The sequence below is a fragment of the Theobroma cacao genome, chromosome 1 (assembly GCF_053813885.1).
Source record: "Theobroma cacao isolate CCN51 chromosome 1, ASM5381388v1, whole genome shotgun sequence".
NCBI classification, from domain to species: Eukaryota; Viridiplantae; Streptophyta; class Magnoliopsida; order Malvales; family Malvaceae; genus Theobroma; species Theobroma cacao.
The window spans coordinates 41,900,311-41,917,586 of NC_142639.1; the positions used below are offsets into that span (position 1 = coordinate 41,900,311).

General features: G+C 35.3%; 3 protein-coding genes across 8 annotated transcripts; all 3 read left to right on the plus strand.

Annotated features, from left to right (window-relative positions):
• Positions 1–338: 338 nt before the first annotated feature.
• On the plus strand, positions 339–8,937 carry ALG12 (homolog of asparagine-linked glycosylation 12). Of its 6 annotated transcripts, XM_088805805.1 has the most exons (21): positions 339–454; positions 531–616; positions 727–768; positions 892–937; positions 1,038–1,124; positions 1,486–1,541; positions 1,693–1,810; positions 2,850–2,908; positions 3,719–3,790; positions 4,103–4,166; positions 4,257–4,360; positions 5,182–5,253; positions 5,340–5,426; positions 5,536–5,603; positions 6,305–6,373; positions 6,588–6,670; positions 7,147–7,246; positions 8,018–8,083; positions 8,283–8,376; positions 8,454–8,553; positions 8,632–8,937. In XM_088805805.1, the coding sequence occupies exons 1-20, from the start codon at positions 427–429 to the stop codon at positions 8,532–8,534; spliced, it is 1,482 nt and encodes a 493-aa protein (XP_088661931.1). In that variant the 5' UTR covers positions 339–426; the 3' UTR covers positions 8,535–8,553; positions 8,632–8,937. The 6 variants fall into 6 exon arrangements, with proteins under 6 accessions (XP_088661931.1, XP_007052355.3, XP_088661933.1 ...); XM_007052293.3 differs by having other exon boundaries at positions 8,454–8,937; XM_088805813.1 differs by lacking the exons at positions 339–454; positions 892–937 and adding an exon at positions 1,208–1,254 and having other exon boundaries at positions 8,454–8,937.
• Positions 8,938–9,850: 913 nt separating this feature from the next.
• On the plus strand, positions 9,851–12,936 carry LOC18614506 (Tetratricopeptide repeat (TPR)-like superfamily protein). Its single transcript, XM_018124621.2, has 2 exons — positions 9,851–10,418; positions 11,355–12,936. Exons 1-2 carry the CDS (start codon positions 10,053–10,055, stop codon positions 12,612–12,614), a joined length of 1,626 nt encoding a protein of 541 aa, XP_017980110.2. The 5' UTR covers positions 9,851–10,052; the 3' UTR covers positions 12,615–12,936.
• A 2,326-nt stretch (positions 12,937–15,262) lies between these two features.
• CYCP4;1 (cyclin p4;1) lies at positions 15,263–16,946 on the plus strand. Its single transcript, XM_007052298.3, has 2 exons — positions 15,263–15,744; positions 16,389–16,946. Exons 1-2 carry the CDS (start codon positions 15,410–15,412, stop codon positions 16,663–16,665), a joined length of 612 nt encoding a protein of 203 aa, XP_007052360.1. The 5' UTR covers positions 15,263–15,409; the 3' UTR covers positions 16,666–16,946.
• The last annotated feature ends 330 nt before the right edge of the window (positions 16,947–17,276 follow it).

Genomic DNA, 17,276 nt, shown 5'->3' on the forward strand with positions numbered 1-17,276 from the left:
TTATTTTTTAAACAAATATAATTCTTAAAAATATTTTTTTTAAATTATTTTACTGTAAAACACTAGACCTTAAGAAAAATATGATCAAATTTATCACATCAGTAATTTAGTATTATTTTTAGTCCTTGTACGGCAAGACATTGTGTGACAACAAGGCTGGTACAAATTCCTTTTGAAGTTTTAAAAAATTTCATTATTAAATATTCATTAATTTTTAAAAATTATAATTATTTAAAAATATGAAAATTATTAAAATTTGAAAAATATATTTTTCAAATTTTTTAATAAAGCAATTTTAAAATAATTATTTATTAAAATTTATTCAATTAAATATTTAAAATAATTTGACTGAAGAAAAAGTTAAACTAACACGGTATTTATGTAGGCTATAGATTTCTCGCCTCCGTCTCTGCAGAGTGCACAACTATGGCTTCCAAGTTTCTCCAGTTCTACGGTAAATTTGGTTTTCAAATTCGTCCAGAGATCGTATATTTCGTATCTTTTCAGTTTGTTTATGCCGATTTTGACAGGCTACGACTTGCTTCTGGGATCAATCGCCGCGTTTTACGTGCTAATGGTGCCGTACACTAAAGTTGAAGAAAGCTTCAATATTCAGGTAATTCAATTTTTCCTAAACAATTTCAGCTTTAATTTTCGTTCTTTTTTTCAGTTTCCAATTTAATTTTCATTTTTTTCGGTGAACTCTCTCTTTTTCCTTTATTTAAGGCAATGCACGATATTCTTTATCACCGGCATCACTTAGATAATGTAAGTTTACTCGTCCATGCCTTTTCTTTTTTCGTAATTTTTCATTTTCGAACTATGTTTTTGCTGTAATTTTGTTTATTTTAGACACAATTTTATGTTTGGATGGTGAATTTGATTTATCAGTATGATCATTTGGAGTTTCCTGGTGTTGTGCCTCGCACTTTTATCGGTAAACTTTGTTGCTTCTAGGGATTAGTAAATTTTGAGAATGTCTATTTTTGTCACAACTGATCAAATTTCACATCACTGTGTGATGCTTTTCTTTGCAGGGGCATTGCTTGTATCAATTTTGGCATCTCCGATGGTATTGGCAATGCAACTGCTGCACTTGCCAAAGATTTATAGTCTCATAATTGGTTAGTTCTCTGGATACTCATAGCATGTAGATTTTGGTTTGTTGTTTGTTTCTAGCTTGAATTTCATTTATAATTCTTTTAAGGCATGCCATGTGGACGATATGGATCAGCCGGTGGAAAAAAATAGAGAGTACATTACTGTCTCCGATTCAATCATCTAGCTATTTGGTTTGCCTAATAGAAAATTTGTAGCAATTCTTGTAAAATGTTCTATTGCTAAAATTTCTTGTGGAAGTATATGATACTGCCACCATGGATTGCTTTTCTTTTCTTTTCTCTGTTATAAATGCAACTGTTCGCTTTCTGTGTTGAATGTATATTGCCTAGAATTATTGAATTTATTTTAATTGTTGTTTTTTAGTACGTCTGGCCTTGGGTTGCATCATACTATATACATTACGGTTTTTGCGTACTCAGGTATTTAGTTTTTTTTCTTTAAGAATTGCTGTTTATTTATTTCACTTTTTATAGTTTTTCTTGCTTCTGCTTGTGCTACTTTTAGGTTTAACTTTCTTGAAATGTTCAGTTTAAAGTTTTAATCATTGAGGTTTATTTATTGTCTGATCAGGTCAGAAACAAGTTTGGACATCAAGTTGAAGCATTCTTTGTAATATTAACTGCAATTCAGTTTCACTTGCTGTTCTATTGCACTCGTGCACTTCCAAATATACTAGCAATGGGTGTAGGTGATTGCTTCTTGCGGTCTAACTTTCTATATCCTCACTTCAGTTATTACCGTGAATGCACTTTCTTTTCACCTTTCGGTTTTACTTAACCTCCTAGGTAGTTTGGTAAACTAGGTGATAATTGGAAGGAACCGTGCTATATGTTTAAGAAGGATGGACTAATTCACAACCATAAGCCAGGGTGTTTTCTGCCTGGGCATGTAATCTTCGTCAAGAGATCAAAAGTTCATATACATGCATGTGTTACTATTCATTGTAGATTTATGACTAAAGTTCTAGATTTTATCAACGTTGGTATGTAGTGTGCTACTAAAGCTGTTGAAATTGGGCCAGAAGAGTCACTTATGCAAATTGCTGTTATAATCCTTTATCTCTGTAAAGGTAGACGGTGATGATGCAAATTGAAAGTACTTATTATGTTAGAAAAGAAGTAAGAGGTTTACACAAGTTACTAGATTTACTATTTATCTGTTGAGATTATGAGCTTGCTCTTTGTTGTGAAAAGAATTTTTACTTCGTAGAAGGCCAAGACAGACTGATTGTCCTCAAAATGTACCTAAGAATGAATTCCACTTCCTGAGCTGGGTGACCATGACCTATGGTAGTTTTATTGTACTTGGTAATGTGGATTGAAAAGACTGAGTTTGTTCTGTAGAACTCTGGTTGTAATTTAGAATATTCTGCTCTTTAGGGACTGATAGTGACTAATATTTAAAATGACACTAGGCAAGAAAGAATAAAGAAACAAAACAAGATAGGTGAGAAAGCATGAGATAGGAAAAAATGATAATTTGAAAGTTGGTAGTATTCTTATCTCCTCTCTTTTCTGCATGATAATTTCTTAGATAGGACTGGCAGTGATTCTTATATGATTTTTGTCTTTTTTCCTACTTCTTTTTTGATCAAATAGAATTACCTTTTCCTTATGATGAAGGTTGTTTTGTTTTTTCACTGAAAAAACTCTGGTTTTTTTTTTTTTTTTTTTTTGTGAAGAAGTCAATAAAACTTCAGCTAATTTTGTTTTTTTCCTTTTATGCAGTAAATTTGGCATATGGGCATTGGCTAAAAGGCAGTTTTTATACTGCTTTAAACTATCTGGTATGTGTCCTTACTGCTAAAATTCAGATGATCATGAGAAGCCAACAACCTAGTTTATACATACTTAAAGTTAGTCATGCTAATCCTGTTTCTAGTCCAATTAGGTAAAATGGCTGCTGTATTCTGCGTGTTTTTGCTTATTTCAATATGTATTTTCAGTGTTGTTCATGGTTGGTGACCATGCAATTCTCCAGTTGTATTACATTCAGTTTTGTACATCAGTTCCATTGTTTTCCATAGTGTTTTTTTCTTTCTAATAAACTTCTGCATTTTCTGTCTTGTCAAAAGATTTCTATGGGGTCACTGTTTTTGTGTTGATTTCCCATTTTTTTGTTCTGTCAATAGGCATGGGGTTGTGCAAGGGAAAGAAACTAAAGGGTGATGATGAGAATTAAATATGCTTTCAAATGTCTTATTGTGATTTATTATGGTAACCTGATTATTGACATACCTTGCATATGCCACTATTGACTTTCTTTTAACCTTTTGTTAGCGAATAAGACTTCAATAGACAATTTGATTAATGAGAATTTAATACGTTGGACAAAATGCTTAACCTCACATTGCCTGTTGATTTCTTAGATCATGATCGTGTCAGCAGTTGCTGAACTAACTGTATTTTTGCATATAAGTTTTATGAACCAATTTAAACAATATCTACAAGCATTTATTTCATGATCTCTGATACAATTTTCTTGCAGTTTCTTGTTCCTTGCAGTTTTGGCTACTTTATCTTGTAAATATGTAGACTTGCATTCTGATTTTGGCTTGTTGAATCATCTTACATTTCTCTGCATTCTTCATGAACAGGTTTTTGCTACAATCACCTTTAGATGTGATATTGTCTTACTCCTTTGTCCTCTTGGCCTGGAGCTTTTGTTGGTAGGTTGTCATTTTCTTTAACATTTTTTTTCCCCACTTTTTCCTTTTCTCTTGTGAAGAGTGACTCACCTTAAGTTAGTTCAAAAAGAGTGTAGTATCTCTTTTCTTGTTTTATCAAGCACTGTCACTGGTGGATGCATAGGCAGATCTAGCAATGACATTTGATCTGTTGCCCTCTATGATGAATCAATTAGTTATGTTCTCTGATACATATTTTATCTTTGTAGCATTTTAATTACATTTTTGGATCTGTTAGCAGTTCAGTTTGATTAAATTGCACTTGAGTATAAGATTTCAATTTATCAATGACAGACCAAATCAATTGCATTTTGGAAAGCATTAAAGTGCTGCATCATGATCTCTCTTTTGTGCATAGGTTAGTTAATTGTCTCTTATAAATGTTAAAAACTTTTGGTGATAATGATTCATCTGTTATTATCAACTTATGAAGTTCTCCTCATCACAGGTCTCACCATATTGGTTGATTCAATTATGTGGAAGAGATTTCTTTGGCCTGAATTTGAAGTTTTTTGGTTCAACTCTGTTCTTAATCGAAGTTCTGAATGGGGTGTATCCTCCTTTAAGGATTTTCCTATGCCCAATCCAATTTCTTTTGTAATTTGAAATGGCCCAATTGCATATTTTTGGTTGATGTGGTTAACCAGCTAGCTTTGTTTATACTTTTTTCCTATTACAAATTTTAATTTATGATATGGTTGAAGAGGTCAGCTAAGTTTGTTTTGTTATTGCTATGCACACGTGTAGGTATCTCCTTATGCATCTTCTTCATTTGTGTCTGCAAGAATTACAGAAATCCCAGGAGTTGGAGGCCCTAACTTTTCATGTGGTTGAGCCGAGAATCCTTGTTCTAAAATGAACCCTATAAAAATGGCATTCCATAGTCCTTTGAGGGGCAGACCACCATGCACTAGTAATGGAATATGTGGCCGTCATATGTGTTTGTACATATTTAAAATCGCATTGAGTGAAAATAATCCATTATATGCTATTTATTGCAGAAAGCTCCAAGTGAAACCTTATGGGGTCCCTCAGATGAAGACTTGACTCAGCAAAACCTAATAATACATCTGATGGCAAAAGATCTCTCTGAAGTTTCCTATGCATTCTTTCAAATAATCATCATTTCTCTTGTTACCGGCTAAGGCTGGAAACTTCCTGCATGTATAGCCACCTACTTTATTGGATTTGCATAAATTGATTGTTTAGCTCTATTTTGTTCTGCTTTACCTCCTTTTGATTATATGTTTAACTTTTTGTTTATTAGGAAATATATGTTTAAGGATTATATCTTATAATGTGTGCTTGTGTGTGTTTCTTTGGTACCTGACTCTTTTTTTGATCTCTATTCCTTAACGATATTCTTTATTTAGACACATTCCATCCACTGGTATTTTACTTCTGCACTTCCTCGGTCGTTGCTCGCTGCGTATCCACTTTTTATGGTGAGTCATGAACTAGCAAGATAAAAGTTATACTATATTATTTTTCTAGACTACTGCACTTTATTTACTTATTTTATATTTTGCAGCTTGGAGTCCTACTTGACAGAAGGCTTCTTACTCTGGTTCTGCCAGTTTTCTCCTTTGTTGTACTTTACTCTAAGCTTCCACACAAGGTATTACAAAGAAAATACATACATCATTGACTTGCTTCCTATTTGAGAAAATCGACATACATACAAAGTTACTAACACAGTTGCATAATCATATTTTTCAATGATGTAGGAGCTCCGTTTCATTATCAGTTCAGTTCCAATCTTTAACTTATCTGCCGCAGTTGCAGCTAGCAGAATGTATGTTGTTTCCTTTTTATTTCTTTTCTTCTTTTCTGAAGCTTAAACTATTGGAAATTTATGAGGTAGTTTGCAATAGTGATAAAATGTTATTGTTTACATATTTATATGGCCAACTTCTGAGGAATAACAAAGTTGAAGCACATGAGTGAAAAATTGTAGTCTTTACGTTGGGACGTAAAGATCTAATATTCTTGCAAGGTATTATAGGAGTGTACAAGCCTGAAATGTTTTAGTTTTAACACCACCAGATTTCTAGCTGTTTTTGTGTCACTTCTTGTGTTTTTGTATAAATTGCTGTCAGCTCCCTCATTGTTCTCAATCAGAAGGTATGACACAGTGGATCCTGAACTTGGATTTGAACATGTAACACCCGTGATTATTAAATTCATCACATTGTTCCCTTTTTACATTATCTGATAATTTGTATAAAAGAAATTGGATATCTGTTTCAAAAGAAACTTGATCTGGACACGTGGGACTGAGGGTCGGTGGGCATTGCAGTGTATCTACAAGTTTGAGGTTTTAACTCATTATGATTCTTGAACTATGGGGAACTTATGTGTAACTTGTCCTTTAAGTTTATGCATCAAAGGCATGTTGCTTTTTATCCATGAGAACACCATGTAATTGCTTGTGTCTTCTTGTTTTCAGTTGTTATATTTGCTACCAATATAATTTTGTTTGCCTACTTGTTACAGCTACAATAACAGGAAGAAGAGCTTCTGGAAATTTCTCAATTTAATCATGCTGGGATTGCTTTTAATCAGGTTGGATGATTACTTCTCTGCTTTAGTTTGAAATAGAAGCTTATTTGTTTGTGAACCATATCACTACAACTATTTGTATACAATTGTAAAGTCTTGTCCATCCATAAATGTGGGGTTCTTCTGGGCTCCATTAAGTCCCATGTGGAACCCCACATTATGAATGGTTGAGATATGAATCTTAGTACCTTGTATCTACTCATTTTATATTCTGTAGTCTAGGGTGCACAATCATAACTTTCATGGCGTCCTATGAGAATTATCCCAGTGGTTATGCATTAAAAGAGTTGCATCAGATTGGTGAGTCCTCTCTCCCCGTCTCTCTCTCATAGACAAGCACACATGCACATAACTGCTCTCATATATTTTTCTTATTTACCACTTGTGTACTTTTGATGCACCCTTTCTGATGTTTCTTTACTGAATATAGTATAGATTTTGACTATCTAGCATGTGCAATTAAACATAGCAGTATCTGTGTGCATGCATGAGAGTCCTTTTATGGGTTTAGGGGAGGAGGTTGGAAGCTTGTTTGTGTGTGTATGTGCATCTATTTTAGTAAGTTCGTTCATACCAGCAGACTATAAAGTTACATATCCTTCTCTTTTTGATGACAGCGCAAAACTTTCCCCCCCTATTTTTTCACTTTCATTTAATTCAGCTAAACTGTAGTTGTTCATAAGCATATTTTATGGTCCTCTTTAATTTGTTTCTTACAATGTTTGTTCTATGTGACTTACTAATGTTTTGTGCCATTGGATGGATGATTTCAACAGGCCGTCTTGCTAACAATACCAATGAACTTTGGGTTCACATTGATCCATTCTCAGCCATGAATGGAATATCCCTTTTTTGTGAAGATAAGTTCCCATGGAGGTATAATTGATTCCTTTTCTTAGCATGATGATAAGTTGTTTTCTTTACATGTGTTACACCATTTTATATGGTACATGCAGAAACAGAAAAATGAAATTAGGTTATGTAAATAATTTCAAAATAGAATGTCATTGGTATGGTTGTGGGCATTGCTGCAACATGATGGACCTAGCATCAAAATATTATCTGGATAGAGTGCAATGGTGTAATATGTTGTGTGAGAAACAGACTTATGTTGTTCTGTCTGTTGAGGTAAGAATATGGTTGCCTTGTGATGTTAGCCTTTTGTGGAGCTCAATAGTCCATGGTTAAAGCTATAAGCTTATAACAGCAGCTATGTACTACCTAAACTTGAAATGCTAGCCTGTGAGGAGGAATTGATTGATGCATGATCTTTTATTAAACTAGTGTCAAACCATTTTGCCCCAACTCAAGGGAACAAGTTTAGAAATTGTTTTAATGGATATTGGCGACAATGCACAAGCAAGTTGTACCAAGGTAGTAACCTAGTGTTTTAGCTTTTATTCACTCATTGTCCACCTCGAAACAGCAGCAACTTTGTATATCCTTTGATTCTTGGATTGATAATTTGATATGATAGGTTCGTTGTTAAGCTCTAGCATGAGAAGCATACGTTTATGATAATTTTGTTTTAACAACGCATTTTTTCTGAGAGCACACCATTATTCATGTTATTGTTATGCACTTGTAATTCTTTCTATAGTTGGAAGGTTTTTATGTCTTTAATAATGATATGAAATAATAATGCAGATACTCTAAAGAAGAAGGGATTAAACTTGAGGAATTTGGCCAGAGAAATTTCACCTATCTTATAAAGTGAGTTTCATTTCATTTTGGTGGTTTGTTTTTGATAAGTAGCCTTCAGTCAAAATATGTCAGAGCTGGAGAAATAAACATTTTATCAACATGTCTATGAAGGAAATATGCCCAGCTCTTGTACCTAGAAAGTTGATCATTGAGAATTCGTGGCCTTGGTAATGGCACTCATACTTAATTCTTCTTCTCTCTTCAACAGTGAGCATTCAGCTGTTGATGGGTACAAGTGTTTATTTACAGTGAATGGCTTCTCGAGAGTTCGTATCCAACCAGGGTTTCCACCCATCTTTGTGGTAGGGAATCAAACCATAAGCAGTGTGGCCTGACAGGATTATGACTAAAAGTTCTAATTCCAAATCTACTTTTACAGGATAAAGAGCCCAGAGTGTATATTCACGGAAATATAAGAAATGAGGAGCTTATGTTCAAACATTGGCCAGGATGCTCTTAAACTCAGTGAATTTATACTTGTAAGTTGCCCTAAAGATTTAGCCATCGAATGCCAGTTAAATCTTTATGCTCCCAAATCTCTGTTCATTTTCTGACAGATGGGCAATAGAACGAACAAACTGTATGAAGCTTTCAGCACCCAATACTTATACCCAACTGTAATCTTAGAAACAAGTTAACCATTCCCAGTTTGAGTAGAGAGGGGTTTAAGTAGGCGTAAGATTGATTATCGGTAGCAGAAGGTACGTTGCTCGCTCAGTACAACGTGTATTAAACTTGTTTCTATTCATATTCAGGATCATTTCATGCTTAGTACTCAGTTTTTCTCTTCTTTCACCTATATGTATTGCTTCTTGACTTTTCAAAAAAATAAAAAAATGTATTCCTTCTCGAGTTGTCATAGATTCAATAGTGTTATCTTCGGGGCATAATCCAACTAAGCCAGAAAAGGGTGGATGATTTCGACTTTGGACTTTGACCATGTTTTGAAGGATTTTTTTGTTCATGAATGAAACATCTATTAAGCCTCGAAATGTAAGAAGTTACAAGACTGATGCTTTAGATGCTTCCTTTTTGGCATTGGGCATTTTATTATTTCTTAAAGCTCTTCTTAAGGTGTTATTTCGACAATGTTTAGGTGCAAGGCAAAGGGAAACCTAACGTTCAAAAAAATAATAATAAAATTTTGTCGAATTATATTTTTGCTTTTATTATGACAATACTTTTTATAACTTTAAATCAAGTTTTTATATTTTTATTTTATATCAAATAAATTTTTATAATAAGTAATTGATTAATTGTCATTTGTTAAATATTATTTATCATTTTATATTTATGTGATAAAAAAATGTCATATAATCACATTAATGTGACATAAAATAATAAATAATTAATTTTATTTAATTTAAAATAAAAATATAAAAAAATATTAAATATAATAAAAAAATAATAGTTTAATAATTCAGAAATTTTTTTAAATATTTTACCTTGTTATTATCAAATCACGAGAGTGCATCAATTATTGATGAAGAAAGTATAAAAATGTTTGTAAATAATAATAATTAATCTATAATTACTATTTGTGTATAAATTTTATTATTAATTTTTAAAATTCTATGAATTATTGATGATGTAAAATATTTGTACAAAAAGAGTATATCCTTGAACCCAAAAAAGTAATAACCAAGCGTATCGTTCTCTTACTTGCTACAAGAAAAAAAAAAAAAAATTGATGAATTTTTAACAGAAAAAGAATACCAAAAATTGAAGAGATTGAACAAAAATTGGATGATGTTTAACTAAATAAACAACCTCTTACCGTAGAATAGAAGGAAAGGCAGCAAAAGTGCAAAACAATCCCCTGATATCAGAGCGACAGAAAGATAAGACATAAAGGTAATTTCCATCGGGACTTTATCTTCAAAAACACCAAAAAAAGGAGAAGCTCTGCAACCAAAAAACGGCCACTTCGCTCCCTTCTACTTTGGCTGCAAATCTCTTAAACCCTAGCCAAACCAATATGCTTCTCCAGCCTTCTTCCTTGCTGAATCACCGTGTTTCTCTCTCGTCGACGTCGTCTTACTCTCGACAGCTCCCTTGCCAGGTTCCCCAGCTTATCCTTTCCCAAACCCAAAGTTACCAGAAGCTCCCAGTCACATGCTCCATTTCTCAAATTCATAGCTATGGAACGGTAGACTATGAAAGAAGACCCATGATCAAATGGAACGCTATATACAAGAAAATATCGCTGATGGAGAACCCTGAATTGGGTTCTGCGTCTGTGTTGAATGAATGGGAGAAAGGAGGTAGGAAGCTCACCAAATGGGAACTTTGTAGGGTTGTCAAGGAGTTGCGGAAGTACAAGCGTTACAAGCAAGCTCTTGAGGTAAAGTGAATTTTGTGTTCTTATTGGTCTTGGTGTTTGCTATCTCTTATAGATATTGATTGGTTGAATCTATAAATTTTATATGAATAATTACTGGGAAATCCAGTTCTTAGCTAACTTTTGATGTTTTGGCGTTTTGAAAGTGATTTGGTTAATGAGTTTGTGTTATTCCTAGTAGAAAGTTTACTACTTTGTTGATTGTTTTATGAACATATGTACATTTGGCGCTGAAGATGGAGTTTTATTTGAAAGTATTTGCTTGCCCTAAGGATCCTAATAGCCTGTCAAAACACATAGATAATGAGTGTGGATGCTTTTTAGCGAGCATGCCCATTCACTGCAAAAATCACGTGAACTGAAAGTCTTGCCTCAGATTATGAATTTGAAGCAGCAATAGCTACCATGGTAAGTTAGTATTGATAAATGCTCTATGAGTTTGAGACAGTGTTACATTTGATTATTGCCTGCTGGCTATCAAGGGAATTCAGTTTGGAACTTAGAATAAAAAAATAGGTTAGGTGAAAGTAGGACAAAAGAAAAATTTACAGTTGATGCACCAGGTTCTTTTCGGCGTACTATTAGCTTCCTCAAAAAGAAGTTGAAGAATCTATCTCAAATTCTCAATTTACAAGAGAGTTTCCCAACTGTTAACCTAAAAGATGAACTGAAACACAATTCTTTCAAGTGATATGCGCTTACAAAGCAAAAGCTTGTAATATTGTGGAATAGAGACAGTAATTCAACTTACCATTGGCATTAAAGTTATTGTTTTGCCATGTATTAGCACAGTTTGGGTGACAATTTCTGGATGCTGGGAGTTAGAACGATTGTAGTCGACTAGTCCTAAAAAGAGCACAAAATGGCACACAGTTTGTTCAGTAAAGTGGTTGATATTCTTGCATCAGGCATTTTTTTAACTTTTCCAACATTGTGCAGGTGTATGATTGGATGAACAACAGAGGAGAGAGGTTTAGATTGTCTGCTAGTGATGCTGCAATTCAGTTAGACCTTATTGCTAAGGTGCGTGGAGTTTCAAGTGCTGAAGATTTCTTCGTTCAACTCCCAGATACTATGAAGGACAAAAGGATATATGGGGCTCTTCTGAATGCCTATGTGCGGGCTAAAATGCGAGATAAGGCAGAAACATTAATTGACAACATGAGGGGTAAAGGTTATGCCATGCATCCCCTTCCATTCAATGTGATGATGACCCTCTATATGAACCTCAAGGAGTATGATAAAGTTGAGTCCATGGTTTCAGAAATGATGGAAAAAAACATACGCCTGGATATATATTCCTACAACATCTGGTTGTCATCTTGTGGATCCCAAGGATCTGTCGAAAAGATGGAAGAAGTATATGAGCAGATGAAACAAGATCAAAGCATCAACCCAAACTGGACAACATTTAGCACAATGGCAACGATGTACATCAAGATGGGACTGACTGAAAAAGCTGAAGAATGCTTGAGAAATGTGGAGAGTAGGATCACCGGTCGGGATCGTATACCTTATCATTATCTTATTAGTCTTTATGGTGGTGTTGGTAACAGAGAGGAGGTGTATCGGGTATGGAAGGTTTACAAATCTATTTTCCCCAGTATTCCAAATTTGGGTTTTCATGCCGTGATCTCATCTCTGGTTCGGGCTGGTGATATTCAAGGGGCAGAAAGGATTTATGAGGAATGGCTGACAGTTAAAACATCATATGACCCTAGAATAGCAAATCTTCTCATGGGGTGGTATGTTAAAGAGGGAAATTTGGATAAAGCTGAGAGCTTATTCAGTCACATAGCTGAAGTGGGAGGAAAACCAAATTCAAGCTCATGGGAGATTCTTGCTGAAGGGCATATCCTAGAGAAGAGAATTCCCGACGCATTGTCTTGCTTGAAGGATGCTTTTGCAACTGAGGGGTCAAGGGGTTGGAGGCCGAAACCCACCAGTGTCTCTGCCTTCTTTAACCTCTGTGAGGAAAAGGCAGACATGGCAAGTAGGGAGGTTTTTGTGGGATTGTTAAGGCAATCAGGATGTCTCAAAAATGAAGCTTATGCATCTCTCATTGGCTTATCTGAAGAAGCTCTCAGTGAAAGTGAATTGCCAAGGGACAAAGATAGAAAAAGCAGTTATAGTTCCAGTGACGAGAATCAGGATGATGATTCTGAGGTGCTTATCAACCAACTGCAGGGCACTGTGTGATATGCCTATTGCCTTTTTGTAGAGGGATGCTTGATGTTTAAATCTTAGGTGCAGGGAAAGTTTTTATCTATCTATGGAAGTCATGAGCGAGGGAATATCCACTGATGTCAGCAAGGAAGGTATTTCTCCATCTCCATGCATTTCTGCAGGGGGAGCTTCACTTGGCAGAAGGAAAAACCCACCTTGTCCGAGGTCTGGCTGGAGGAGCCCTTTTCTACATCTCCCAGTTCCGGATGTATGAATTTTCAAATTTAAGCTTGTGTAGCTGCTCAAAGTGGCAGAATTCCTCCCATTTGTGAAAGGAATATGGGTAATTTAACAAGCTTATGACTTAAAAATCCAGACATGAATCAGATTGAAATTCTACACATATTATCTGATGATAAGCTGATTGAACCTATATTCAATGCATTATTATCCCGTCATTCACCAATCATAATTTGTTTCAGGATTTCCAGATTAATGATTGCAAGAACGTTTTTGACAATGAAACCTTCCAGGGAAAAGCATGATTTCCTTGCTTCAAAACCTGTCCTTTTGCGTACGATTTACTTGCTTATCAGATTGAAATATACAACCCTCCAATTCGCATCACCTATGCTTTCTCTTGGACAGGAACTATTATCTCATTTGCTCTCATCGAGTCCACATGCTTCAACATCTTCCTTTTTCTTTGCATCATCGGCTACCCCTATAAAACAAAAGCAGCCCCGTCGGTGGTAATAATATTTTCCTGAAGACAACCAAAACAAAATATGAAAGAAAATGCAGCAGGACCCAATGGCATGTGCTTCACGAGTGATAAAAAAACCCTTGCAGGACGATTTTCATTTGTTGACATTAGATTATCCAAAATCTTGGCTTGTCAATGCCTTGTTCTGAACAAAGGGTCATATTCTCAAGGCTACAGGAGCCCACTACCATGCATTAAGGAAGATAACATGCGGGCTGGCCTTATTTTCTTCTTCTTCTTTTTTTGGATTTATTTTTATTTTTCGTGGTGGCAAATTATGTGGGTCGCAATAGGCTATGAGGAGAGGGCTCACATGGACAGCACATGGGGTTGGGGAGGCGCCTGCAACAGACAATGCTTTTGAGTTTTAATCCCAATGCAAAACCAAGAATTTCATCAGAGTTTGTAAATTTCCCTTAAACAAGACATCCTTTGCTCTTGTTTCACTCCAAGAAAAGACATGTTTGCAGCTTGGCGGTGCCTTCCTAACTGACAAATTTTCAAGCTCTTGTTTTCTCCCAAAGTTAATCTGCATAGTTGATCATCATGACAAAGTTGATTGAAACCCATCACTTTTGAAATGAATGTAAAATAGTACTAATTACACAGTAGAGAAGATTAAAGTTAACTGATATGGTAAAATTCAGGTGTAAATCCATCTGTTTTGAATTGGGGTCTTTGCCTTATTATGCGGTTATGCATGTACCTAAAGATTTAATCCAAAAAACTATGAAAGTAATTATTTAGTTGTAGATTGAAAATGCCCAAGTGGATCTGGGGTCAAATTATTTTGATATCTGCAGCTTGATGGTTGATGAGAGGTGGGCACAAAGGACAAAGTTAAAGGGGTAAACTGCAGATATATCCTGGAAGAAGTTAGACAGGGTCCATGCAAGTGACATATTGCTGTAAAGTCTAAGTCTTCTCTCTGTTCTTTTTTAAAACCATGTTAATATCTGTTCTATATTCTCCTCTACTTGTTAAAAGTATAACAAGATAGCTTTAGGATATGCCAGGAAAATATCCTTTCTCTATGAGTTGGCCCCCACAAAAATGACAATTATGATCTTTTTGAGTAAGAGCTGCAGAAGTGGAGAACTTGAAGTAAAACACTTGGTGTCAATTGGGTTGGAAGTGGGTCAAAATCAGAATTAAAAACTGAATTCCAATTTGCAAGTTTCAGTGCTTTGATTATGATCACCTACAACAGTATTTTGATCTGTGAAACAAAGAATTATGCTGCATTTGACTCATCAGACGAGATGATGATCATTCCGAAGTCAAACACAAGCAGACCCGTGGTCCCTGCAGGTTCAGAATTCCTGTTTCTTTGTTGAGTTTGTAGACAATACTCATGCAAGATAAGATCCCTCATCTAGTAGTTGCCAAACACATCTTGAATGCAACGCCGGAATCTTGACCTGAACTTGGAAGCCGCCCTACACCTTAAACATCTGTAGTTTCTGTCATCTGTTTTAGGGGAAAACAGAGCAGCAGCAGATGCTATGGGGCAATGGCTATGGACCAACAGAGCAAATTACATGTTACCCATCATCCGAGAAAACACAACAAATCCAAAGACTCTGTAGATTTACAACACATGCAAAGATCTCCAAAAAGTAGGACCCACAGATTATAATCAACATTTTCCCACATGTAATCACATGATGGGTATGGCATGCCATCAGCACAGCAACAGTGGCCACAAGTTAATCACCCGAAAACCTCAATCTCCTTTCAGGAGAAGGACTTTAATGCGAAGAATGAACCACCTTTTGCAATTTGTTCCCTCTTGCACAAGTCAAGTTTTGAAATTTAATAATCATAACCCCCAACTCGAAATCCCCGAACTTTTGTGTCAAGGAAAAGGCCTTATAAACCCCACCAAATGGGGGACATCCGAGTCATAATTCAAATTCCTGAGGCTAATTCTCTCCATTGAAAATGCCTACCCTTTAACGACCACCTTGCCTGTTTTTGTTTTGTAACACAAAGTAAAACCATATATACCTCAATAGGAGCAGCAAAAGAACACATTCAACAACTTCTTTTGCTCTCAGCTATGGCAGAGTTGGAGAACCCAAATGTGATGCCAAATCTCATAACGTTTCTGTCTTCTCTTCTCCAAAAAGTGGCAGAATCCAACGATGTAAACGGTCGGTTTCAGCCTCAGAAGATTTCGGTGTTTCATGGCCTAACTCGGCCAACTATCACAATTCAAAACTACCTGGACAGAATTTACAAGTATGCAAATTGTAGCCCGTCTTGCTTTATTGTTGCATATGTTTATCTTGATCGGTTTGCTCAAAGGCAAACCTCGTTGCCCATAAATTCTTTCAACGTTCATCGGCTGCTTATTACCAGTGTCATGGTTGCTGCAAAGTTCATGGATGATATGTAAGTTCTTAACTTCCTTGAATAAAGCATACAGAAATTCTTTGATTTTTACATATGGATTTCAGGTTTTCTTTAGATTTGCTTCAATGGGATTAGCTTGTTCTTTAAGTGAAGCTTCAAAACTTGTAATTACTTGGCAATTTGCAGTACCAGAGTATGTTTCTAAGCAAAATCTCAGATTTTTCCCCCCAGTTATCTAATACCTCGATTGCTTTTATGTTTTCTGAACTCTGACTGAAACTTGAGGTTTGATTTTCCATTCTGAAGTCTCATATGTTTAAGACTTGCTGGAATTGTAAAGCCTTTGAATTTCCCAGAAAATATATTTCATTCTAATTCCAAATAATTGTAAGCATGTGAATCCTGGCTGTCCTTCTGATAGTCAGACAAGATGCATATGATACAGATGTTTCTGCAAAGATGCAAATAATTTAAAAAAATCAGTGTCTCTATGGTAATCGGCCTACCTGCTTTCTTCTTTCTTTTCTTCTCTTTTTTTTTTTTTTATTTCCCTTTTCTCTTTACCATGCCTTTAAATATTCTTAAAAAGGTAAATTAAGAAAATGGATAATCCATTTAATATTCTACCAACCATTTATCTTTATCTGACTTCAGTTTCTGATATTTTGGAACTTCATCTTCAGGTATTACAACAATGCGTACTATGCAAAAGTAGGAGGAATCAGCACAACAGAAATGAACTTCCTTGAAGTGGATTTCCTATTTGGGTTGGGTTTCCACTTAAATGTGACCCCAAATACCTTTCACACCTACTACTCCTACCTGCAAAGAGAGATGATGTTGCAACCTCCACCAAGTATTGCAGATTCCTCTTTAAGCCTTGGGAGGTCACTTAAAGCCCATTTATGCTTCAATGAAGAAGAATCCTCTCATCAAAAGCAGCAACAACTAGCTGTTTAAGGCCTTCAATATTCGCTTTGATTTCCTGAATGTAGTTAGATACAGAGACAGTGACTTTGTTCAAACATTTTGGGCTGGCAGGTTGAATGCATGACTTGTGCACTAAAACCCCACATGTTTCCCCCCTCTCTCTCTCTCTCTTCTTTTGGTTTCTTGTGGTTTCCTTTTTTGGGGTTTTGGATCTCAAATTGTTTATGTATGTACAGATGGGAGTTTCTTCTTTACAGTCTGGCTATCAAAAGTCTCATTGTCAATTAATTTCTTAAATTTCTTTTGGTTCATGATTGTGCTTTTTTTAGTGGTCAGGTAAATACCCTGTAACATCTGATAATACATGTGAATATACCGCTTAAACTTGAAACGCTTGGAATATATCAGATAAAAACAATGTAAAAACTTGGAGCTAAAGTCTGAAAATGGGAGTTTCCCTTTCATTGATGCTCCTTTTTCCTCCCAATTCTGTTAAGGGTGGTACTTTTGGTTGATACCTGCTCTTATGCACCTTAAGATTCTCACAGAAACGTTTCTTTTTTCTTTTGGGGTGCCACTAAAAGTGCAGAGGTGACAATTGTGTTCATAATTGGACCGCATTTGGGGTTGGAACAAAGAAT